General features: G+C 49.4%; 1 protein-coding gene across 2 annotated transcripts in view; it reads left to right on the top strand.

Moving 5' to 3' along the window:
- LOC120394711 (butyrophilin subfamily 1 member A1-like) overlaps positions 1 to 26,238 on the top strand; it is a 50,991-nt gene that overhangs the window by 20,092 nt on the left and 4,661 nt on the right. The window contains exons 2-5 of one of the 2 annotated variants that reach the window (XM_039518909.1): positions 5,695 to 5,801; positions 8,016 to 8,131; positions 17,717 to 18,067; positions 22,949 to 23,233. In XM_039518909.1, the coding sequence (XP_039374843.1) occupies positions 8,032 to 8,131; positions 17,717 to 18,067; positions 22,949 to 23,233 (736 nt within the window). In that variant the 5' untranslated portion in view covers positions 5,695 to 5,801; positions 8,016 to 8,031. The remainder of the gene's footprint in view (positions 1 to 5,694; positions 5,802 to 8,015; positions 8,132 to 17,716; positions 18,068 to 22,948; positions 23,234 to 26,238) is intronic. The other variant, XM_039518908.1, reaches the window with a different exon arrangement.

Below are 26,238 nucleotides of genomic sequence, written 5' to 3' on the forward strand. Positions count from 1 at the left end.
CGGGCCAGGATCTTCGATTCACTGGAGGGAAGGAGGAGTAATACCCAGTCTCCGGGTTGAAAGTCCCGAGTCTGGGCTTCCCGGTTATAAGTCTGGGCCTGCATGTTCTGGGTGGCTTTCAAGTTCTCCTGTGCCAGGGCCCCCGCCTGCTTAAGGCGCTCCTGAAGCTGGAGTACATACTTTAAGAGGCCCTGGGCCGGCGATGGGGCTTGCTCCCAGGTTTCCCTCATGAGATCCAGCAGGCCCCGAGGTCGCCGACCGTACAGCAACTCAAAGGGTGAGAACTTGGTTGAAGACTGGGGAACTTCTCGCACCGCCAGGAGCAGGGGTGGCAGGAGCTGGTCCCATTGGCGAAGGTCCTCCTGGGGGAACCTACGCAACATCTCTTTCAGCGTCCGATTGAATCTTTCAACCAGCCCATCTGTCTGGGGATGGTAAACGGACGTCCGGAGTTGTTTTACCCCCAGGAGTTAGCACACCTGCTGGAGCAGCCGGGACGTAAAGTTGGTCCCCTGATCCGTGAGGATCTCCCGGGGCAAGCCGACACGGGCGAAGACCTTGACCAGCTGAGCTGCGATGGTGCGGGCTGTGATGGTCCGGAGAGGGATTGCTTCGGGGAACCTGGTAGCGTAGTCCATTATCACCAAGATGTATTGGAACCCTGCGCTGCTCTTAGGGAGAGGCCCCACCAGGTCCATGGCCACACGTTCAAAGGGGGTCTCAATCAGAGGCATCGGGATCAGCGGTGCCTTGGGAGTTCGTGCTGGGGCCGCCAACTGGCATTCCGGGCAAGAGTTGCAATAATTCTTTAACTCCTGGTGTACCCCTGGCCAGAAGAAGCGCCCCAGGATCCGAGCCAGGGTCTTCTCGTGGCCGAGGTGCCTGGCCGCAGGGATGTCGTGGGCCAGTTTCATGACCGCCCGGCGGTGACACCGAGGCACGAGGAGTTGTGTCCGGGTATCCCCCGTGCAGGGGTCCCTCTCTACGCGATACAGGCGCTCCTGCCGCAGCTCAAAGTGCGGCCACTGCGCCGCTCGATGGGGGTAGAGGACCGTCCCATCCACGGAGGCCAGCTGGTCGTATGTCCGCATGAGGATAGGGTCGGCCCGTTGATCCCGGCAAAAATCCGTGGGCGCCGAGGGATCCTTCCCCACTCCTGGGGGGGGATCTTCACGTCCTTCCGTCGGGTTGGTGGGGTCGGGGGCTTCCATCTCGTCTTCCTCAGTCTCTGGGGCCTCCCCTTCCAAGGCTGGCGTGACCTGCGGGCTGCCCTCAGCATGGTGGCGTAGTACGGCGGGGAACTCGGGCCAGTCCCGACCCAGGATCACCGGGTACGCCAGCCGTGGGGCGAGTCCCACTGTCATCAGCCGGGTGACCCCATCAATAGTCAGTTGGGCCCTAGTACTCGGGTAGGGCCGTATATTCCCGTGTATACACTGCAGCTGAATCTTCCTCAGGCGGTTGTCAGCCTCCGGGCCCATGGTTTCGCAGACCAGAGTCTGGCCGCAGCCTGAATCGAGGAGGGCCACCGTCGGGCGCCCCTCAACGACCACGGGCACGGTGATCTTGGCCGCTTGCCAACACCGGGCACGGCCTTCCCCTGCGTAAACCTGGCCAAAGGTACACTCCAGTCCTGGGCAGTCCCGCTGTAGATGGCCATACTCCCCACAGGAGAAACAGGGCCCCAGGTCTGCTCATCCCGTCCGTGACTGGGCCCCGGGGTTACCTCCAAGCGGATTCCGGTAGTCCCCTCTTGCTGTGGGCCCTGGGGTCCAAGCGGGTCTCCCGGAGGACGCAGCGGTATGGGACCGGGTCTCTGCTCCACGGGAGGAAATTCATATGTCTGGGAGGGTGGGCGCCCCCTTCCTTTCTGGGTTGGGGCGCTCCGTCCGGGGTGGAGCTGCCCGGCCAGCCAAACCCAGCGGGGTTTCAGCCGCGAGGAAGTCCTCCATTAATGTAACAGCCGCGGCCACTGTCGCCGGCCTATGGCGGAGGACCCAGGATCTTCCTCGCGGTGGGAGTACATGAGCGAACTGTTCCAGTACTACCTGCTCCATCAGCTCCTCTGATGTCCGGCGTTCAGGCTGCAGCCACTTTTTGCAGGTCTCTCGCAGCTCCTGGGCCACTATCCGAGGCCGGGCCCCTGGAGGATATGCCAGGCTTCTAAACCGTTGTCTGTAGGTCTCTGGACTCACATCCAGGGCGTCCAGAATAGCGCTTTCACGTGACTGTAGTCCTGGGCTGCCTCCACAGACAAGCCTCGATAGACCGTCTGCGCAGTTCCCGTTAAGTATGGGGCCAGGATGGTGGCCCATTAGTCCTGGGCCCAGCCCGCGACAACGGCCACCCGCTCGAAGGTGACGAGAAAGGCTTCAGGGTCGTCGCCGGGCCCCATCTTCGTCAGCCGGATTGGGGGGCTGGGCCACGGGGCCCCTGCAGCACCTCCTGGCTGGGGTTCCCCCGGTCGAGTCAGTGCCGCTGCGAGCTGCTGGACACATTGCCGCTGAAAGTCCTGGTGCTGGGTAACCAGGTCTTGAATGAGATGCCGTTGTTGAGAACCCAGCTGCTCAACGAGCTGCTGCTGCTGTTGGTGGGCGGCCTGCTGTTCCTGTTGCTGGCGCGACTGGGCCGCCTGTTGTCACTCCTGGCTCTCCGTCATGAGGGCCAGGGGCTGGGATAGATCCATCTCTCGGGCGGGAGGCCTCTCTCCCACGACCCCCTTCTCACCAGCGTCAAGAGCTCGCGTCCACATCCTGGGCGACAATCCTCAGAGAAGGCACCACGTGTAAGGGTCCGGTATAGGGGGCTCGGCCCTCTCAGGAGCGGCCGGGAGCCAGGCCGCCTCACTACACGGCCTAAGTCCGCAGTTCAGTCTCCGAAGGTCCAAGGGCTCAGACCCTCAGGCAGGGCTGAGCAAAAACAAACAGTCAATGAAGCCCAGCCCCTCAGTCGGGGCGGGGCAGCAAACAGCAGTTCTAGGCTCAGGCCCTCAGGCAGGGCTGAGCCCACGGAGTCAGTGATTTAAGCCCAGGCCCTCAGTCAGGGTGGGGCAGCAAAGCAGCAGTTCTAGGCTCAGACCCTCAGGCAGGGGCTGAGCACACACAGTCAGTGATTTAAGCCCAGGCCCTCAGTCAGGTGGGGCAGCAAAACAGCAGTTCTAGGCTCAGACCCTCAGGCAGGGGCTGAGCACCCACAGTCAGTGATTTAAGCCCAGGCCCTCAGTCAGGGTGGGGCAGCAAAGCAGCAGTTCTAGGCTCAGACCCTCAGGCAGGGGCTGAGCAACAGCAATAGTTCAGGCCTCAGGTCCTCGGCAGGAGCTGAGCAACAGCAATAGTTCAGGCCTCAGGTCCTTGGCAGGAGCTGAGCAACAGCTGGTAAGTCCAGACTTCTCTGTCTGAGCGCTGGGGTGAGGGGGAGACTGCCACCCGTGAGTGGGGTGGCAGGGGGGACACAGGCCCACCCACTCCACTGTGTCCCAGCCCGGGGCCCTACCAGCGGCAGTTAGTCTGCTGCTGTGTCGGTGGGGTCCTGACTGCAACACACTGACATCGGCTCACAGTCTGTTGTAGCCAGACTGGGGTCAGCTACCCCCGGGCTACTTTCCATCTTCCCCTCCATGGGTACCTGCTCAGTACTGGTGTCCAGCGCTGAGTCCCACACCATGGGCTCCTCGTCGTGCTGAGAGTCGGCTAGCTCGGGCTGCTCCTCAGGACGCGGGTCAGGGTTACGCTTGGGCAGCTCCTCGGGGTACCGGGCCCGGGGGAGGCTCGGCCAGTCCTCCTCAGGGTACCATGCTCAGGGAAGGCTCGGCCAGTCCACTTCAGGATACCGGGCTCGGGGAAGGCTCGGCCAGTCCACTTCAGGATACCGGGCTCGGGGCAGGCTCGGTACAGCAGGAGCTCGGTCAGGAGCGTCTGTCCTCTCCGGCCGCCGGGCTGCAACTGAGCGCTGGGCCGGGGCTTTTATACTTCCTGTCCCGCCCCTTGACTTCCGGGGGGCGGGGACAGGCGGCAGTGGCTCTGCCCACTGTGGCGGCTGTTCTGGCTCCTCCCTCTCAGGAGCGGCCGGGAGCCAGGCCGCCTCAGTACACTCCCCAACACACCTTATCTCAATTACATCTTCTTCCAGCCATTCCCTTCCTGACAGAGAATGGACTCTAGATGTACCAGACTAATGGGGTGTTACAGAGCTGAAGATCCTTCACTGAAAGCTTCTCACCACCATTCTTCTCCCACTAAATCCAATGGGATTGTAAGACTGAGCATCCCAGCTGCTCTCCGCCACCATCAAGAAAGAGGTGGTAGCCTGGTCCTAAACCATTTAGTGCTTCATGTGTCAAAAACCAGACACCTTGAATTGCACCAGAAATATACTGGGAGCCAGAGCAGATCCCAGCGCGAGGGTCACAGATTTCTGTTTGAAGAGCACAGATAAGGAAACAGGAGGTGACAGTCTGCAGAAGCTGCCAACTAGTCCTCAGGTGATAACGGGATTCCCACACTGCAAACCTGAGCACTGAAAGCTGGCAAGGGCCTAAGATGCTGATCCAAATCCCATTGAAATCACTGGGATTCTTTCCACTGACATCAGCAGGATTGGGATCAGGTCCCCAGCCACTTAAAATTTCCTCCACTTTCTTTCCCTAGTTTACCAGGCCTAATCCTACTTTCTATGCAGAACACGCTACTGCCAGGGGCAGAAGAATTGAGGGGGTAGATGTAAAATATTTTTTCTCTTTGAATTACTTTTTGTTTGTGTCCTGGTCAGGGCTGGATTTAGGGACAGGTGACTGCCTGGGGTGCCGGACATGGGGGGTGCCAGGCTCTGGGTGCTGTTTTTGATGTTAGCAATAAAAGGGAAAATAGAATGTTTGAAGTAAAATGCCCCTAAATCTGGCCCTGTTACCATTCTAAGTCTGTCACCTGCTGTAACACTATTTAATACTGGTCCACCCAATGCTGGTGCACAGTTCAATTTCTTGATGTTAGCACATTTCAGTTATTCTTAAAATTAAAAAGTTTCTTTAAGATTTACAGATCCTAGCATGCAAATTTATCGTCTTATGTGACAGAGATAAATTGTGCATCAACGTCATGAAATGAGATACAAATGTGATTAAAAAGGTATTTGACGGTTTAATAAATGGAAGAATGTGTGTCAAAGATGCGTCATTTGGTGTAGGGCTGGCCCTGGTCCTGGTACCTCTAACACCACAGTGTACGATGATTAGCCCTGAGCATGCTGTCACTGACACTGTCAACGATCACATTTTGTTACCCTGCTCCCCAGGATGAACACTGAGAATGTCAGCATTTATTTATATTTATATGAATAACAATTACACAAATACATTTTTAAAAAAATCCATATGTAAATTCAGAACACAGAGTGTTCATTCACAGAGCACTTCTCCCTGCTGTTCTAGTGATCAGCATTTGGTGCTGTCATTGCCATAGTCTGGATTCACTTCCCAGTCAGGGATGGCTAGTGCTTTGCCATAGGGAAATTCTATGGCCTATGTTATGCAGGTCAGATCAGGTGATCACAATTCTCCCATCTGGCCTTTAAATCTATTAAATAGTTCCATGGAATATAAAATACATAAAACAGGACCTGTCTTGTGTGTAACACTAATTAAAGGTACATGATTTTCTCTCTGCATTTGTTTTCTTTATCTCCGGGTACATTCCACAGCACAGTTTAAAGTGATTGGACCAGACCACCTTGTCACTGCCATTGTGGGTGAAGAGATTGTGTTACCCTGTCACCGGTCCCCCAGGATGAGCGCTGAGAACATGGAGGTGATGTGGTTCCAGTCCTAGCTCTCCCTAGTGTTTTCCCCAAGAGTTGAAATTAAGGGGGGTGTTCGAATTTACTAGGGGAGGGAGGGTCAGAGCTGATGAGGAGCGAGAGCATGAGGGTGAAGGTGGGCTTTATGGCACCATAGTAAAAACTGAAAAATGTTGCATGACCATTTTATTACAATTAACGCATGTTTTAAAATCATCACACAAAGGAAAGTTGGCTACTCAAGCCTTCTAAGAAGCACTACATCTACATCCTTCTTGGTTTCTTGTTATAATTTAGCACAACTCTGTTAATGAACTTCTTGAATGCAATGCGTTCATCTTCGGTGGCTTCTTATGTGTCTGGTACTTCCATTCCTTCAAATGATATGCTCATTAGTTCATTCACATGATCAGGCAGAAGGCGACTTCTTTCAGAACACAAAATTCTATTCAATGATGAAAAAGAACATTCAGCTGCAGCTGTTGTGACAGGGAGTAGCAAGAGATGAATCCCTACTTCTTTCATCCCAGGAAACATAGCACAAAGATCGGGTTGAGCCACTAGCGATGATGAAAAAAGAAGTTGAAGTTAAATCTTCATTCATTCCTCGTATGATATTCCACTCTGTGTTCAAATTCTCTATTCTGTCCTGAGCACATGGCAGCCCCCATTGCTGGTAGTGCCTCACTCCATTCAACTGTCAGTGTTTTATGGACAGGGATCTGTAAAAGCTACGTAGAGGTTGAGTAGAATCTAGAACTCTCTGTTGTAGATTTTTAAGAATCAAGTCTGTGTACTTTTTCAGTTGTCTTAACAAACACTTCTTGTCCTCTTCACTTAAAGAATCAGTATAAATGTCTTCATTAGTCAACTTCTGGACTGAAGTCTTTGCTTCTTCCAGTACTTTTTCAATGGGTAGCTCTCTGATTGATCCATATAAAGAGCTTCTATTGCTGGACAAAGATCTACTACTGTTGTAGCAGATGCCTGGATGGCATTGTTTAATGACCCAAATGGTTTCAACAGTAGACTTACAAGAGAGAGAATGGCAATAGTCTTCTCTGAACATAGTAGCAAAAGTAATCCACCAGCCTCAGTACTTAGATCCATCCCATCTTGGTAGATTCTTTCCAAAGCCAGTAATAACGGCTGGAGTAATTTTAAGACAACAGCCAAGGATCGCTCATGAGAAAGCCAGAAGGTTTTTCCAGGTTGGACTAATTTGAACTTCAGTCCCAGTGTATCTTCTATATTTTCCAAGATATTCAGTCTTTTTGGACTCTTGCTGAAAAAAGAATATAATGAAGACATTAAATGTATAGCTTTTTAAATGTCTTTTGAAGAGTCTGCAGCTTGTACTAGCACTAGTTGGAGTAGATGACCTCTGCAGTGTGTATATAGGAGAGATTAGGGTTACACTTTTCTCTGAGCAAAGCTCATACTCCACCATGTCTTCCAGAGAAGTTTGCAGCTCCATCAAACGCACAAGCAGCCATTTGTTTGGGATCCATCTGACAAGCATTTAATTATTCATAATATGCTCAAAAGTCCCCCAGAATCCATACATTGTCACATGCCCTAAATGCTCCAGGGAAGACACCTGGTAATGCTTGTTGAGTTTTGCAAGGCCTTTTGGACCCTTTTTGGCATTGACTTGCTCCAGGTTTTTCAGGAGAGCGTCAGGGAGATGATATTACCATTTGTTGTTGTCGAGCAATTCTCACCCCTTTGTTAAAGAAGGGGAACCTTGGGGAGGTAAAGGGTCTGTGTCTCTGCATTGCTCCAGCTATATACTTTTCTCAAAGGCCTTGGCAAATGGACTGAAAACTGTGATTGGGTTGGTTTTGTGCCATGACCAGACCCATTGTATCTTCAATAGTCCACTTTTAACAACCTTTGCCTACTGTGGGATATTTTTGGCTAAGAAAAATTTGATTTGCACATTGGTTGGTTTCCCTTGCTCAGGAGACAGCTTTTGATTGATGCCGGGAGTATTCCATGAAATGTTGGGCTTGATAAGATGCAACCTTCAGAATGTTATTGAAAGTTACATAGAACCAGAGAAATGCAATTAAGTTGAGTGCTGCAGGGTCTTGTTTTGCCAATAATGCACCTTGTTCATAATTTTCCATTTTCTCTGCATCCAGGTTGCCTTCAATCATTGTGACTGTGTTACACTCAATACATTTTTTGTTGTTATTTTATCCCCCTGTCCTGTCATTTAGATCAAGTTATACTGAGATGAAGGGTCTTTCAATCTGCCACAGCTCCATAACCAGCTCCTCTCTACCTGATTTCATCATTTTCTTCATTACATTTTATGTTCAGAAGCTGGAATCAGGTAATGTCTGTAGCATCTGCTGCTTCTTACAGGATTTATTCATTTGTATGATTTCTGCAATTGTGATGGGTTCCCTCGTCAGGACCACCTTGGGACTGTCACTTGATGTGCTGAGATACCACTGAACCTAACCCTTCTGCCAGCCTGGACATCCCTTGCCTCTGTCTTGCCAAGCCAGACCCTCCAGGCCTCCTCCAGCACAGACACAGAGATAGGGCCACACCCCTCTGCAGAATACAGACACTGAGATCAACTCAGCTCTGGGAAGGCTCAGCACCCCAGTGCAGAGCCCCAATGGGACCTGAACCCCAGATAAATTCATTTTACACTGTATAAAGTTTTATATGTATAAGTTCATATTGTTTGCCCTCTTTCTCGAAGTTAAGAGAGATATGCACAGACTGTTTGCCCGCCAGGTAACAATGATTTACACTGGGTTTATTAATAAACAAAAGTGATTTTATTAAGTACAAAAGGTAGGATTTAAGTGATCATAAGAGGTAACAGATAGAACAAAGTAAGTTACTAAGCAAAATAAAACAAACACACAAGGCTAAGCTTAATACACTAAGAAACTGCTTACATGTATTATCTTACCCTCTAAGATGTTCCAATAAGCTTCTTTCACAGACTAGACTCATTTCTATTCTGGCCCAATCTGTTCAGTCTCTGTCAGTTCCAGCAGGCATCTTGGGTGGTAAGCAGGGGTGTCCTCATGATTCCCCCTTTATCCAGCCTCATACCCTTTTATAGATTTGGCAAAAGGCAGGAATCCTTTGTCTCTTTCTTAAAACTTTCCCCCCACTTTGTGGAAAAATATAAAATCTAAGATGGATTCCAGCATCAGCTGACAGACACGTGTCTTCACAGGGACCCATAGATGCTGACTCCGTGGGTGCTGCAGGGCTGGAGCACCCATAGAGAAAAATTAGCAGATGCTCCACACCCACTGGCAGCCAAGCTCCCCCCACCCCTGGCTCACTCCTCCCATCTTCCCCTACTGAGTGTGCCACGTCCCTGTTCCTCCTCTTCCCTCCCAGTGCTTCTCCCTCCACCCAATGGCTGTTGGTGGCAATTAGGACTTTCCAAGGGGGGGAGGAGTGGGGATGCAGCATGCTCGGGGGAGGAGGCACAGAAGAGGCAGAGGTGGGGACTTGGGGGAAGGGGTGGAATGTGAGTGGGGAGGGGAAGAAGCTGGGGTGGGAAAAGGCAGGGTGGGCAGGGACTTTGTGGAAGGGGGTAGAATTGGGGTGGGGTGAGGGCGATGCAGGAGCGGGGCCATGGGAAGGGGAGTTAAGCACCCACAGGGCAGAGGGGAAGTCAGCACCTATGCAGGGACCCCCATCACCCCTCCTCCTCACAGGCATCCCACAGGCTTACAGGAAAACAAATCCATCGACATCCCATCGTTTCTTGCTTAAGAGTCATCAAGTTCCTGAAGTACCTTAATGGCCCTCACTTGGCATAACTACCTTAGTAACAGTAACATCGGTTTACACTTCATATTTCCAACTTCAGACATAGAAATGATACATGCTGTCAAGGTTCCTCCCGCACTCTGAACTTTAGGGCACAGATGTGGGGCTCCGCATGGACACTTCTAAGCTTAATTACTAGCTTAGATCTGGTAACACTGCCACCAGCCAGAAATTTCAGTGTCTGGATCAAAAACCTTCCCCTCCCTGGGCAGACTTGAGAGGCTTTTTCACCAAGTTCCTGGTGAACACGGATCCAACCCTTTGGATCTTAACACAAGGAGAATTTAACCATCCGCCCTCCCTTCCCCCACCAATTCCTGGTGAGTCCAGACCCAATCAGGTTCATGAAAAGAAAGCTTTTAATTAAAGAAAGAAAGGTAAAAAATATCTCTGTAAATCAGGATGGAAAATATTTTACAGGGTAATCAGATTCTTATAGCCCAGAGGAACCCCTTCTAGCCTTAGGTTGAAAGTTACAGCAAACAGAGGCAAAATCCTCTCAGCAAAAAGGAACATTTACAAGTTGAGAAAACAAAAATAAGACTAACACGCCTTGCCTGGCTATTACTTACAAGTTTGAAACATGAAAGACTGATTCAGGAAGATTTGGAGAGCCTAGATTGATGTCTGGTCCCTCTCAGTCCCAAGAACGAACAACCCCCAAACAAAGAGCACAAACAAAAGACTTCCCTCCACCAAGATTTGAAAGTATCTTGTCCCCTTATTGAGCCTCTGGTCAGCAGGTCCAGCTCTACAGTTTTCGCCGCCCCAAGCAGGGCGCGGAATTGCCGCCATGGATGGCGGGGGCAGTCCGTGTGCCCTTAGGGCAGAAGGCGCGTTTCCGCGGCGGCAGGGCCGCCCAGAGGATTCCGGGGGCCCGGGGTCTTCGGCGGCGGGGGGCCCTTCCATTCCGGGACCGCCGCCAAAGTGCCCCGAAGACCCGCGGCACTTTGGCGGCGGTCCCGGAACAGATGGGGCCCCCCGCCGCCGAAGACTGGGCTGTGCTTTGGCGGCGGCGGCGGCGGCGGGTCCCGCTTCTCCTCCCGCCCGCCCGCCCGGCCCCAGCTTCTCCCGCCCGCCCGGCCCCGCCCCAGCCCGCCCGCTTGCCCGCCCTCCCGGCGCGGCCTCGGCCCCGGCTTCTCCCGCCCGCCCTCCCGGCCGTGGCCCCCTCCGCCCGCCCGCCCACCTCCCGGCCGCGGCCCGGCTTCTCCCGCCCGCCCTCCCGGCTGCGGCCCGGCCCGGCTTCTCCCGCCCGCCCAGCCCGGCCCCTCCCGGCGCGGCCCGGCTTCTCCCGCCCTCCCGGCCGCGGCCCGGCCGCCCGCTTGCCCGCCCTCCCGGCGCGGCCCGGCCCTGGCTTCTCCCGCCCGCCCGGCCCCGGCCCCTTACCGAGCACGTCACGGCAGGGCCTGAGCTCCGTCCGCTCAGAGCCGCGTGGTGAGGGGGCGGAGCTGTGACCTCCACGCTGGGCGGAGGCAGCTGCCCCACCCCCTCCCCACGCCGCTCTGAGCGGGCCGGGGCGCAGGCCCCGGTGGAGCTCCCAGCCCCGCCCCCTCACCACGCGGATCGGGGCGGGGCTCAGGGGCTCGGCTGGAGTCTCGGCGCTTGATGCGCCGAGGCTCCAGGAGAGGGGCGGAGGCGGGAGCCTCCGCTCTTCTCTTGGGGGCCCCTGCGGAGCCCGGGGCCCGGGGCAAATTGCCCCCTTTGCCCCCGCCCTCTGGGTGGCCCTGCGCGGCGGTGGCAATTTGGTGGCAGCTTCTATGTTTAGCTGAAGCAGCTGCGGACAGCTAAACATAGAAGCTGCTGCCGAATTGCCGCCGCTGTGGAAACGCACCTGCCGCCCTAAGGGCACACGGACTGCCCCCGCCGCCTGCGGCGGCAATTCCGCGCGCTGCTTGGGGGCAAAACAACAGGGACTGCCGCCGCTTGCAGAATGCCGCCCCAAGCACCAGCTTGGAATGCTGGTGCCTGGAGCCGGCCCTGCTGGTCAGGTGTCAGCCAGGTTTACTGAGCTTCTTAACCCTTTACTGGTAAAAGAGACATTAACCCTTAACTATCTGTTTATGACACGCCCCCCAAATCTCAGACACTGTGGAACCACACTGGCGGTGATTTCTTCCTAAAACTTTAGAATAAACAGATTTATAAAACACATGCACCTTTACATATACTACTAATTATGCAAAACTACAAGATTTTTCACATTTCAGGGACAATTTTTAACCAGTTGATTCTGGGAAACTTTCACGGGAGAGTGCATCAGCTACTTTGTTAGAAGCTCCTGAAATGTGTTGAATTTCGAAATCAAAATCTTGGAGAGCGAAACTCCATCAAAGAAGGTTTTTGTTGTTTCCCTTGGCAGTATGAAGCCACTTTAGCGCAGCATGGTCAGTTTGTAGCTGGAAACACCATCCCCAAACATATGGGCGTAGCTTTTCCAGGGCATACACAATGACGTAGCATTCTTTTTCACTGATTGACCAGTGGCTTTCCCTCTCAGACAGTTTCTTGCTGAGAAACACGACAGGATGAAATTCTTGATCCGGTCCTTCCTGCATTAAAACTGCTCCTACACCACGTTCAGACACATCTGTGGTTACTAGAAATGGTTTGTCAAAGTCTGGGGCCCTTAGCACAGGGTCAGACATGAGTGTTGCCTTAAGCTGGTTAAAGGCCTTCTGACACTCATCAGTCCACTTAACTGCATTTGGCTGTGTCTTTCTGATCAGGTCTGTTGTGGGACAGCGATTTGGCTGTAGTGTGGTACAAATGGCCTGTAATATCCGGCCAAGCCTAAGAAGGATTGGACCTGTTTCTTTGACTTTGGAACAGGCCACTTTTGGATAGCCTCCACCTTGGCCTGTAGGGAATTTATTGTTCCTTGACCCAGCTGGTGTCCAAGGTAAGTCACTCTGTTTTGGCCTATTTGACACTTTTTAGCCTTAACAGTTAGTCCTGCCTGCCTGATGCGCTCAAAGACTTTTTCCAGGTGCTCCAGGTGTTCTGCCCATGAATCAGAAAAAATGGCCACATCATCGAGGTAGGCAACTGCAGATTCTCCCAATCCTGCTAGGAGACCATCTACAAGTCTTTGGAAGGTGGCGGGTGCATTTCGCAGCCCGAAAGGAAGCACATTAAATTCATACACCCCTGCATGGGTGATGAAGGCTGACCTTTCTTTGACGGGTTCATCTAGTGGTACTTGCCAGTACCCCTTGGTTAAGTCTAATGTAGAGATGAACTGGGCACGTTCCAATTTCTCCAATAGCTCATCAGTGCATGGCATTGGATAGTTGTCGGGACGAGTTACAGCATTTAGCTTACGGTAGTCCATGCAAAAGCGTATTTCCCTATCTGGTTTGGGAACTAGAACCACAGAGATGCTCATGCACTGTTAGAGGGATGGATTATACCCATCTGTAGCATGCTTTGGATCTCCCATTCTATAGCAGCTTGGGCATGAGGAGACACCCGGTAGGGTGGGGTTCTAAGTGGGTGAGCATTACCTGTGTCAATGGAGTGGTATGCCTGTTCAGTCCATCCTGGAGTAGCTGAGAACATTGGTGTGAAGCTAGTGCACAGCTCCTTGATGTGTTGCCGCTGCAGACATTCCAGGGTTGTAGAGAGGTTCACCTCTTCCATGCCACTGTCACTTTTTCCGTCGTAGTAGACACCTTCAGGCCACTGAGCGTCATCTCCTCCCTGGGCTGTAAACTGACAAACCTTTAAGTCTCTGGAGTAAAAGGGCTTTAGAGAATTAACATGGTACACTTTAGGCTTTAGGGTTGAGGTGGGGAATGCTATGAGATAGTTGACAGCTCCCAGGCGCTCTTGGACCGTGAATGGCCCTTCCCATGATGCCTCCATCTTATGGGCCTGTAGCGCCTTTAAGACCATAACCTGGTCCCCTACTTTGAAGGAACGCTCTCTGGTATGTTTATCATACCAGGCCTTTTTGTTTCATCTCCATAGCTCTCTTGTGGGCCACTTCTTACCTGGCATTTTCTGCCTCCAAAACACTAATTTCTAATTGTTTTAGTTCCATTTGTCTCTTATGTTCGTTGTCTTTCTCTGTTGCTTCCAGCCTAGCCAGTTCTAGTTTGTTAGTTGCTCCACTGGTACTCATTTTCCTGCTTTCTTGTGCTGGCCACACTGCTCTGCAGTCCACTGAAACTGGGATGTATTCAGAGGCTATGGCTACACTTAAACTTCAAAGCGCTGCCGTGGCAGCGCTGCCGCGGCAGCGCTTTGAAGCGCTAAGTGTAGTCAAAGCGCCAGCGCTGGGAGAAAACTCTCCCAGCGCTGTCCGTACTCCACCTGCCTGTGGAGAATAATGGACAGCGCTGGGAGCGCGGCTCCCAGCGCTGGGGCTTTGACTACACTGGCGCTTTGTAGCGCCGCAATTTGCGGCGCTGCAGAGGGTGTGTTTTCACACCCTGCTGCAGCGCTGCAAATTTGTAAGTGTAGCCAAGCCCAGAGACTTTCTAACTAGCTATACCCGAGAGGTAGAAAGAAAGAAAAACAATTCAGCTTGTAAATTCCTTTTGCTGGCTGTTTGCTCACAGCTTGAAGCCTTCTCTTAACAAAGACCCTTGTTAAAAAAACTTAACACCTCTGCCCTCAGGCTGCTTTCTAAGCAGCTAGAAAGGAGAAAAAAAATCCTACTGGCTTTTGGTTCCTAAAAAATCCCTCGCCGCTGCTCACCATGTCAAGGTTCCTCCTCCACTCTGAACTTTAGGGTACAGATGTGGGGACCTGCATGGACACTTCTAAGCTTAATTACTAGCTTAGATCTGGTAACACTGCTACCAGCCAGAAATTTCAGTGTCTGGATCACTTTTTGTCCCCCCAAAACCTTCCCCTCCTTTGGCAGCCTTGAGAGGCTTTTTCACCAAGTTCCTGGTGAACACCAATCCAACCCCTTGGATCTTAACACAAGGAGAATTTAACCATGCACCCTCCCTTCCCCCACCAATTCCTGATGAGTCCAGACCCAATCCCCTTGGATCTTAACACAAGGAAAAAATCAATCAGGTTCTTAAAAAGAAAGCTTTTAATTAAAGAAAGAAAGGTAAAAATTATCTCTGTAAATCAGGATGGAAAATATTTTACAGGGTAATCAGATTCTTATAGCCCAGAGGAACCCCCTTCTAGCCTTAGGTTCAAAGTTACAGCAAACAGAGGTAAAATCCTCTCAGCAAAAAGGAACATTTACAAGTTGAGAAAACAAAAATAAGACTAACACGCCTTGCCTGTCTATTACTTACAAGTTTGAAACATGAAAGACTGATTCAGAAAGATTTGGAGAGCCTGGATTGATGTCTGGTCCCTCTCAGTCCCGAGAACAAACCACCCCCAAACAAAGAGCACAAACAAAAGACTTCCCTCCACCAAGATTTGAAAGTATCTTGTCCCCTTATTGATCCTCTGGTCAGGTGTCAGCCAGGTTTACTGAGCTTCTTAACCCTTTACAGGTAAAAGAGACATTAACCCCTAACTATCTGTTTATGACACATGCATACAAAGAGGATGAACACATTCAGCAGATTATAACCTTTCCAAGGATATGTCACATAACTGGAAATGCTTTATTCAAACTCTGTCATGTTGTATTCATAAGCATATTTCCATAAAGAATATGGAGTGCAACGTAACAACAATAACCTTATTTAACTACATTATACAAAACTGAACAAAAATCAGCACAAGTTCCCAAGCATATCAACATCAGTAAAAAAATATATGAATTATTATGAGCTGGGTGACATCTTGTTCTGTATTGAGTTGACCATGTTCAAATTGGTGTGTTCATGCACCCTTTCGCTTAATATAGCTGTAAAAGAGAATAAAGTAGCCATACCTAAAACAAGACTAAATAGAGTCTGCACAGATGCTAGGGCTATGTCCACACTACAGACCTTAGAGCGGCACAGCTGTACCACTGCAGCTGTGCCACTGTAAAGTCTCCCCTGTAGCTGCTCTATGCATAATTAAACCACCCCTAACAAGCAGCAGAGGAGACATTCTCTTGCCGACACAGTTCTGTCCACACCGGCGCTTTTATCGGTGAAACTTATGTCGGTCAGGGGAGTGACCTGCCCGACAAAAGTTTGACCGACAAAAGTGCTAGTGTGGACCACACCTAGAACTGTGGATGTGCTGGGTATGTGGAGGAGGTGGCAAAGACAGGGAGAAGGTTTTCCACTGGGTATTGTGACCCGGTGAGTGTGGGAGTGTGAGATTTGAGAGAGCGAACACACAGAATTGACAGCGGACAAGAACAGAGAGAGAGAGGCGGAGACAAAAAAAAAAGCAAAGAAGCCAAGCAGGCGCCTGTGACCACAGTGTGACCCTGGAAAAAGCTACAGAGGGAACTTTTGAGTCTGTTGGCTAGAAAGTCTTGGGGCTGTAAGCTACAAAACTCCTTTAGCTTTTGGTTCCTCCTGCATTTGGAGAAGCAGGACTTGGTACATTCCTTATAAATAAAAAAAAAATGCAGCAAAGAGAATACCAGGCTCTATCAATGTCTACTTCCAACAGGCCCCAAAATTGGACTAGCTGCTGAGGTTGAAAGGGGGTAACAATACAGTAAAATGTCTCCCCAGGCCTTCAGGATTAATAACTACACCTCATCCATCCAGTTTCTTAATATGGCCCTCCTTCTGTTTCCTCAACATGCCCGTTTTCTTTTCAAAAACCTAATCAGCTTGGACTGTGTAGGTGCAGATTCCATAGGAAACAGGGGGCAAAGGAGTTCTAGGATTTCAGACTCTTCTTTGAAGGTCTCCTGGGCACCTATCTGTCTCCCATATTAAAACTGAGGGGAGAGGCGGGGGGCGAGGGGAGGGGATGTATTAGGGCAAACACCCAGCTGACTTCACAGAGCTCATGAGCAAAGTACTCCCTGTGAGCATCAAGTCAAGGCAGTGGTTGGCTGTAGGAAACCTCTTTTTTCTCTCTATTGATGCCAGTTGAGCAGTCTCGGAGTGAAACAGGGGTTCTGTGGAAAGGCCAGTAATGAGATCATAGAACAGAAGACTGTATTATACACAAAAGGAGGCAGAAATGAAGTAGCACAAGCTGGCATCTCCTAATATTTAAGTGCTTTGTTTGGCAACCTTCGCTCCTGATTGAGTAAAGCAGGGATTCTCAAACTAGTGGTCATGACCCCGCAGGGGTTGCAAGGGTATTACATGGGGGTCGTGTGCTGTCAGGCTCCACTCCAAGCCCTATTTTGTCTCCAGCATTTATAATAGTGCTTAAATACTAGTGTTTAAAAGTTGTGTTTTTAATTTATAAGGCTATGGCTACACTTAAACTTCAAAGCGCTGCCGCGGCAGCGCTGCCGTGGCAGCGCTTTGAAGCGCTAAGTGTAGTCAAAGCACCAGCGCTGGGAGAAAACTCTCCCAGCGCTGTCCGTACTCCACCTGCCTGTGGAGAATAACGGACAGCGCTGGGAGCGCGGCTCCCAGCGCTGGGGCTTTGACTACACTGGCGCTTTGTAGCGCCGCAATTTGCAGCGCTGCAGAGGGTGTGTTTTCACACCCTGCTGCAGCGCTGCAAATTTGTAAGTGTAGCCAAGCCCTAAGGGAGGTCACACTCAGGGGCTTGCTGTGTGAAATGGGTCACCAGTACAAAAGTGTGAGAACCACTGGAGTAAAGCATTTAAGCTTATGCTTAAAGTTAAACACATGCGGAAGTTTCCTTCCTGAAGAAAGATTCTTTCCTGAATGGTACCCTAATAATGTTCTTTAACTTAGTTTATACGTTTTTATAACATTCAAAAAACTTAAACTGTTTCAAACAGAAAACAATGATTTGAAAGGTTTGCAAATGCAAGTTAATTCTATCTGGAGCTGCTTGTAAGGATAATGGCAGAAAGTATTTCAGCTTCCATTAAAACTAATATAACTTATGGTTAGCTAAATGCACTGTTCATTGTAAAATTCATCTATAAATTCAGGACACATCCTAGTCAATGACAGAGCACTGCAATAGAGGCACAGAATAGGAAATACACACAAAGAGATTCTAATTTATGAATGTCATTGATTAATAGGGAATATGATGTACATTTACTTTATTTGTTTTATCTTCTTTGTGCCTTTAGCAACTCGATTCACAGTGATTGGACCTGATCAGCCTGTCACTGCGATTGTGGGTGAGGCCACTGTGTTACCCTGTCACCTGTCCCCCAGGATGAGCGCTGAGAACATGGAGGTGAGATGGTTCCGGTCTGAGTTCACTTCGTTTGTGCACCTGTATCAGCATGGAAAGGATCAGTATGAGCAGCAGATGCCAGAATATCATGGAAGAACAGAGCTTTTGAAAGCCAGCATCATGGATGGGAATGTTGCCTTGAGGATTGTGAATGTCAGACCCTCTGATGAAGGAGAGTACCGCTGTTTTGTTCAAGATGATGTACTTTATGAAGAAGCAGTACTGGACCTGAAGGTAGAAGGTCAGTAAAATGTGTCTGTAAAAGTCCACAAAATTACTTAGGCACCTAACTCCTGTGGAACCTTTTTATCTTTTAAATTTTTTTTTTTTAACCACGATGCATCTTTACCTGGTCCGGACCAATACCATGAGGCGGTATGACAACCCCTCTTGAGGCGGTAAAAACCCCTCAGCACCGGTGCATTCTAATGCATTTACCTATGCATTACCTTATGCATTACCTTATGCATTTCCTTGGCCAACTCAGCAGTTCCCAGTACTGCTATAAACTAACCTTATTGGGGCCTCTCCCCAATACCACTTTGCATCTGATCCTGCTGCACAGTCAATAAGTTCAGATGGCGTGAGCCCAACAGAGACAGACGTCCTCACGGAAAGTCCTCCTCCGATACCCCAATAGAGATTTCAAAAGGTCTCATACCTCTCATGTGGCGCCATGGGGTTCGAAGGGGAATGATCTGTAGTAGCCGTCTGTGGGTCCGTGGGCGTTGCCATCCCGGACGAGCCCCCAAATTGTCGAAGAAAAACTCAGTTCTTGCTTTTTGTTTGGGTGCAGCAAAATCAAATACTTTATTATTTCTCCAGTAATTACAATGGAGGGAGAGAGTGCCATAGGACACAGGGTCGCCCCAGTCCTGGACAGGTCTCTCAACTGGTAAACAATTACATTAAGCCTTTATACCTTTGTTACAGACAATTTCTAGCAATCATGGAGACAGTAAAAAGCAACAAATACATTTTGTTTATACATAGCAGAAAGGCTTATCTTATTTGTCTCTCTCTTAAGAAAAGCAAGCCTGCATTTTGGTTAGTGATTGCAAGGTCGTAATAACTTTGTACACAGTTCCTGTCCTGTCGCCTCGCACTATCTTTGCTCCTGCAAGTCTCACATCATTAGGGTTACAGTATGGCCTGACTCTTGCTAACTGACTAACATGCATTAAAATCCCCTTCAAATCCTTATTGAAGCTTTCCCTGCTTCCACACTCCCCATGTCAGACACCGAAGTCTAAAATTCAGATGCCCTTGAAATCCTCCAATTAGTCATTAAATGAGATCCTTAATTAGTCATTGGGCCAGAGAGAGAGAGTGAGAATAATCTGTAGGCCGATGATCAGGGCTCTCACATATTAGAAAGAGACCCAAGATCTAATCCTCCTGCTCCAATGACTGCAAATGATTATTTGTCCTAAGTGAAACAGCTTCAGTGGGAGAGAATGAAAGAGCCCCACATCAGAATATCCCAGAGCCCAGGGTCAGAGCACACTCATGGGCAGTAGGCAGGGCCATCCCTCGCCATTTTGGTGCCCTACGCAGCCCCTCCGTGGTGGGAGCGGGCTGGGGCCAGGTCATTCCACTTCCTGACACCCTTTGAGTGGTGCAAAGTGGGGGCAGGGACCATGGGGAAGAGGCAGAGCAGGGGCTGAAGTAGCATGCATCTGCATAGGGCACCAGGATATTTGGGGCACCAGCTGGCTGGATTAACACTGGGGCTTCAGGGGCTGCAGCCCAGGGCCCCAGGCTAAGGGGGGCCTTGCAAAAAGATCTCTGGGCTGCCAAAGTCCAGATCATTTTTCATAGACTTTAAGGTCAGAAGCGACCATTATGATCATTTAGTCTGACCTCCTGCACAATGCACAATGCACAGAATCCTACCCATCCACTTCTATAACAACCCCCTAGCCTATGTCTGAGTTATTGAAGTCCCCAAATTGTGGTTTGAAGACCTCAAGCTGCAGAGAATCCTCCAGCAAGTGACCCGTGCCCCACGCTGCAGAGGACGGCAAAAAACCTCCAGGGCCTCTGCCAATCTGCCCTGGAGGAAAATTCCTTCCTGACCCCAAATATGGCAATCAGCTAAACCATGAGCATGTGGGCAAGACTCACCAGCCAGCACCCAGGAAAGAGTTTTCTGCAGTAACTCAGATCCCATCCCATTTAAAATCCCATTTTGAGGGGGCCCGGTCTACAGCCACTAAAGCCCCTGCATTATCCAGCCCTGCCTGGAGAGGTGCCAAGGAGGCTCCATGCACTGCTATTCCCCCCCAACACACATACTCCACTGGGCTGGAGCTGGGAGACTGGTTCACAGCAATTAGGGAGGGAAGCTCTGTCCATGCGCTGCCCTCCCCTGCAGGTGCCTCCCCCCATCTCCCATTGGCTGGGAACCTTACCCAATGGGAGCTGCGGGGGCAGAGTCTGTAGGCAAGAGCAGCATGTGGAGCCACCTGCCCCACCCTCTGGGGCCACAGCCAGGAACATGCCGGCAGCTTCTGGGAGTGGCGCGGGCCAGGGCAGGCAGGGAACCTTCCTCAGCCCTGCTGCACCGCCAAAGGGGAGCTGCCCGAGGTAAGCACCCTGCTCCCCAACCTCCTGCCCCAGCCCTGAACCCCCTCCAGCACCCTAACTCCTGGTCAGACCCCAACCTCCTGCCCTGAACCCCCTCCTGCACCTCAACCCTCTGCCCCAGCTGGAGCCCCTTCCTGCACTCTGAACCCCTCATTTTGGCCCCACTCCAGAGCCTAGGGGAAGCCCTGAGCCTCTGTCCCCCATGTTATCAAGTTGTTTTAAATTAGGAAGACAACTTATATACAGGGAGGGACTCCAGAAAATCTGGTAACTCTTCTGAGGGCCCGGGGCTAATCCAGCCCGCATTTCTTGCAGGAATTAATTACAGTAACTCCTCACTTAACATTGTCCCAGTTAATGTTGTTTCATTGTTATATTGCTTATCTATTAGAGAAAATGCTCATTTAAAGTTGCACAATGCTCCCTTATAATGTCCTTTGGCAGCTGCCTGCTTTGTCCACTGCTTGCAGGACTCTCCAGAAGAGCAGCCCCTCCTTGGGGGTATTAGAACCATGGAGGGCTAGAAGCCCCCCCCCATCAGCGCCTCTAAATTCTCTGTAAGGTATGTGGCTCGGCAGCTGCCCAGCAGTAGTTCAGGTGGCTCTCCCCCCACTGCCATGCTGCTCCTGCCCTCTTCCTTGCATCTGCTCCCGGGAGCTTCCTGCTTGCTGGGGGGTGTGGGGGAGGGGAAGAGGGGTGCTGATGTCAAGATGTTCCCCTGCTCCTGTCCCTCCACTCTGTACCCCCCTCCACAAAGCAGAGGAGGGGGGCAGGGCTCTGGGACAGAATGGAGGGAGCTTGCTGGAAGCCGATGCTTCCTGTCTGAACTGCTTAAAAAGGCAACATACTTGAAGTAGGATCAGTGTACTTAAAGGGGTAATGCACGTCTCTCTCTCTCACTCATGCATTCACCCCCCAGCACTTTGGAAAGTCAGCACCTGTGCAGCCATGCATGTGCCACCAGGTGGAGGGAGTGGTGCGCTCCAGCTGGATAGTGTGGGCTCATCATGTTCAGTTTTTGCAGGGAGGTGTTTGCAGCCTTGGCCCTACATCTATTGTGTTTCCTCCCTCCTGCCTCAGTCCATGCTGCCTTGTAATGTGTGAGGCTACATTAACAGCAGGGTGTTGACCCTTGAGGGCTCAGCCGAATGCTAGTTCATCATTCAGCACTAAGGCATTCCCTGGGAAATATCCCACCCTCTGACTCCTCCACCTCAACCAAGCTTCATATCATTCATTGCTGTGTACAATATTAAACTGTTTGTTTAAAATTGTTTAAAACTCATACTGTATATGTATATAATGTCTTTGTCTGGCAAAAAAAAATTCCCGGGAACCTCCCCTCCCCCCAAATTTACATTAATTCTTATGGGAAATTGGATTCGCTTAACATGGTTTTGCATAAAGTCGCATTTTTCAGGAACAGAACTACAACGTTAAGTGAGGAGTTACTGTAGGTGCCTGGCCCCACTCCACACAAAATAACCAGAGGAGGAGGTGCCCACCTTATAACTTTTAGCCCAGTGGTTAGAGCACTCAGCTGGGTTGTGTAACACCCAGCTTCAATTCCTCTTTCTGCAGGGTGGAGAAAGGAATCAAACAGGGTCATCCATCTCTAAGGAGAGTGCTCTAAACACTGAGCTATGGGAAATTCTAATGTGAGGCTCCCTCAGTCTCTGCTGTTGAAGTTGTTCCAGGTTGGATAAATAGTGAAAGAGTGACTGGAGCAGGGGGACTGGACCCAGGGTTTCCCACCACCCAGGGGGGTGCACTAATCTCTGGGCAATGGAGCCTGTCTCTCTGGCCCAGCGACTATTTAAGTATTTGTACACAATAGAACAGTCATTGGGAAAGAGAGAGAGAGGCAAGATTTTTCTGTGTCATAATCCTTCACTTTATCTGTTCATGCTAAGAAATTAGAGGTTACATATTCAATGCCACTCTTCACTGCAGGTATAAGTTGATCTCAGGTGCGACAGTAGTGAAAAAAACACATTTTCCTCACCTCCAGTACAATCAAAACAAAAACTTTATTCAGCGAGAGTTACAATTGCATCAGGACTCACTGCACCAACTCGAACACCGCTGGTGAAAAGGAATGTGCTAGGACAGCCACAGCTTTTGGACTTGAATTAATTCATGGAAGACATATGGCCTGTGTGATCCAGGAGGTCAGACTGGATGATCACAGTGGTCCTTTCTGACCTTAAAAATCTATTGAATCTGTGAACAAAAAACCTTCAAAGCCTAGAAATCAGAAATCCAAAGGAAATTCTTTTGCATTCCTTGCCCACTTCACATCACCTACTAACCTGCTGATTATACATTCCCATGCTCTGTAAGACTTTCACTTCCATCTCTGAGGCTGCAGGACTGCAAAATGCTTATCAAGTACTTAAGTCTCATTAAAGTCAAGTTTCCTGTTTCTACAAATAGCCGTCATAAAATGTATTCAATCAATTTATTGAAAATGTAAACTTTTATATGCTAGGCTGTATATGTATATCATTAACACTGATTCATTTTACTCTAGCTTCAGGCTCTGCACCTCAAATCTCTGTTGAGGGTTATCAGGATGGAGGGATCCGAGTTGTGTGTCAGTCGGCTGGATGGTACCCAGAGCCCGAGGTGCTGTGGCAAGATCGCAGTGGGCAGCTTTTATCTTCCTCTACTAAAACAAAATCCAGAGATGGACGTGGGCTCTTTGAAATACAAGGTTCTATCATTATAACAGAAAATTCAAACCAGAATTTATCCTGTTCTATAAGCAATGCTTACTTCAGCCTAGAAAAGGAACCCTCAACTTTTTATATATCAGGTGAGTTACCACCAAAACCAAACACTGATATCCCAAACTGGGGAGAAAAAAAAAGAAGAAATAAAATCTAGGTTGCTAAATAATACAAAAGTTAAAATATTTCCTCACCAAAAACTACATTAAGTTAAGGTTCAGAACACAATTTAGGGTAAAATACATTCCAGGGATATAGTAATTATCCCAGAAACAAGCAATTTTGACACAGGAAATTCAGAATTAAGGTTAAATTTTAAAATCCAAATGTATTTCTGCCTAGAAATGCCCTATGGATATGATTATAATAAAAACATCATGGCTGGTGTTTGAAGTCCCATAGAAGAATAAACTGATATTTTATATCTTTTTATTAATGTATGTTTAAGCTGAAATTTGATTTCTTTTTCTCATACAGTCACCACAAGGCAGTGTTAAGGTATATTGGGGGTCCTACTGATTGGTTGGACTTTCTACCTCCTAGTGGTCTGGTGGATCAAGGACTAGGCTTCTTGCCCCAGTGACTGTGGAGAGGGAGATGTGATATGCTGTGATCTCCAACATAGAGGAAATTTGTGACTGAGTCTTTGGCTCATGAAGGGTCAGAAGCAAGGCAGGGCCAAGAAAGTCTGGAGCCCTGGGAACAGTCATGTGAGTGTGTCACTCACTACAAGGTCCACGTTTTAATTTGAAATTTGGTTTCTCACCTTCTGGCAAACTTCACACAGGGAAGGGTGTTGCCATAAGAACAAAATGTTGTGGGCCTGATCCAAAGCCCATTAAAGACATTTATAGGATTTGGATCAGTTCCTACACACCCATTTAGCCGATCAGCTCCTATGCCAGCTGAAGTGAAGAGTGTTTTAATATTTATCTGCCCTCTATGAATTATTTATTTCCACTCTTAAAACGTCAGATTTTCTTTTACTATGGAAGTTTGTTGCTGTTACAAACATTTTAATTTTACTTAAATGTAAATTGTCTGTTGATTCCCTATAATCATTCCCTATAATTTCTCTTCCTACATGTTTTAACTGTAGAATTAATTTAATGAAAAGAAGGAGCGCTTTCCCCTGGGTTGGCTCCTGGGTTGGATGATGGGTTCAGAAGCCCGGTTATCCAACAGCATGAAGACTGTGGATAGGGACAACCAGAATTAAAATATAAACACACAAATGCACTATTCATTTATTTATATATAAATAAAATCCACACGCTCAGCCGTGTGCACACACACAAAACACCTTAAATGAAAATTGGATTCAAAAGTTGGGAAATACCAGAATTCAGGTTCCCTGTGTGTTCTAAATTTGGTCCCTTTGTCCTCTATACACTATGATACAGTTTCTAATACCATGATCACATACTATTTCCCCTTGCCTCCAAAAGTTGGGATTACACTTTCCAATGTGCATTACTTTGCATTTATCAACATTAAGTTTCATCTGCCATTTTGTTGACTTGTCACCCAGTTTTGAGAGATCCTTTTGCAGCTCTTTGCTGTCTGCCTGAGTCTTAACTATCTTTAGTAATTTTGTATCATCTGCAAATTTTGCCACCTCACTATTTTATCCCTTTTTCCAGATCATTTATGAGTATGTTGAATAGGACTGGTCCCAGAATAGACTCCTGGGGTCACCACTGTTTACCTCTCTCCATTCTGAAATCTGGTTGCACTGTCTCTTTGCCCAACCAGCCTCAGATGTAACCCCACACTCCAGCTCCTTGTCAGATTTGACTCCCCTTCCTCTTCCCCGTTCCCCTACTGGTTCCCAGTCCCAGTCTCCTTGTCAGGCCTTGTTCTAGTCTGTCCCTTTGCCCCTGTTCCTCATCTGGTCTCAGTTCTCACTTTCAGTCCTCCCATTTCCGTCACTGGTTCCCAGTGTCCTTACCCAGAGTCCTGCTCCACCTCATTCCGAGGCACAGTTTCTCTCTCACCAAGCACTTTGTTCAAATCTATTCCTTTACCTCCTTCCGGGTCTAGCTTTCTTTCCTCCTAAATTCTAGTCCATCACCTTCTACCTCCGCTCTGCCTAGACACCGGCAGAGTGGGCACTGAGAGCACAGGAGAGAGGCCCCCTGCTGTCCATTTAGTGCCCAACCTCACACCAGCTTGGAGCAGCAATTGCAGGGAAAGCTCAGCTTTGCCCTTTTATCCTTGACCTGGAGTGTGGGGATGTCAGGTCAGCAGTAGGGGCTGTGAGGGGATGGAGCAGGCTCTGTGAGGACAAAATCTTCAGAGCATTTAACTGTTGAACTCTAAGAACTCGGAGTGTGCACAAAACTACAATTTTTCAGAGGCTTATCACTTGGCCAATTATTAGATGGATTTTCACAGGGACAGGGCACATCCCTGACACAAAGGTCACATCCTGCTGAATATCAAATTTCTGCTCAAAAGCCCGGGGCACTAAAGCTTCTCCTAGAAAAGGTCGTCAGATGTTTATTTTATTTTTGAATGTCAAAACAATGAGTTATTCTCCAATCTCATTCTCAGAAACAGTGGAACCATTTTGGCTGAAACTAGTAAAAAAAAAAAAAAAAAAAAAGAGTTCCACCTGAGGCAGATACCCAGTGTGGAACTTTTCTGCCCAGATGGCTAAAGTCTGGCAAAGTAGTGAACAACTGAAAAGAAGGTTCTATAATGGGAAGGGCGGAGCCACCTTAATAACAGGTGCTGTGACCAGGCCCACTTATATATGCAGGCAGGGGCGGGAGGGGCAATGTGGGTCATGTGAAGCCCTCGCATCAGCACGATGTGGCCCAAGCAGGCCCCTCCCCTTTTTCCCCCACAGCCCATGCGGCTCCCCCTCCCCCCGCACTTTTCTGGTGGTGCTCCCCAGGCCCTTTTTTCTACTGGTGCCTCTGTATGCTGGAGGGAGGAAGACAGAGACGGAGAGGCTGGTAGCATGTCACATAGTATTTAATACACCATTCAATACTATCAAAAGTGTGTGAGCAGAACCTCTCTTTCAAATTAGTTTCTGCCAATTTTTATCTTGCAGGGAGCAATTTTTCCCACACTTGTTTCA

This window comes from Mauremys reevesii, unplaced genomic scaffold, assembly GCF_016161935.1.
Source record: "Mauremys reevesii isolate NIE-2019 unplaced genomic scaffold, ASM1616193v1 Contig75, whole genome shotgun sequence".
In the NCBI taxonomy this organism is placed as follows: domain Eukaryota; kingdom Metazoa; phylum Chordata; order Testudines; family Geoemydidae; genus Mauremys; species Mauremys reevesii.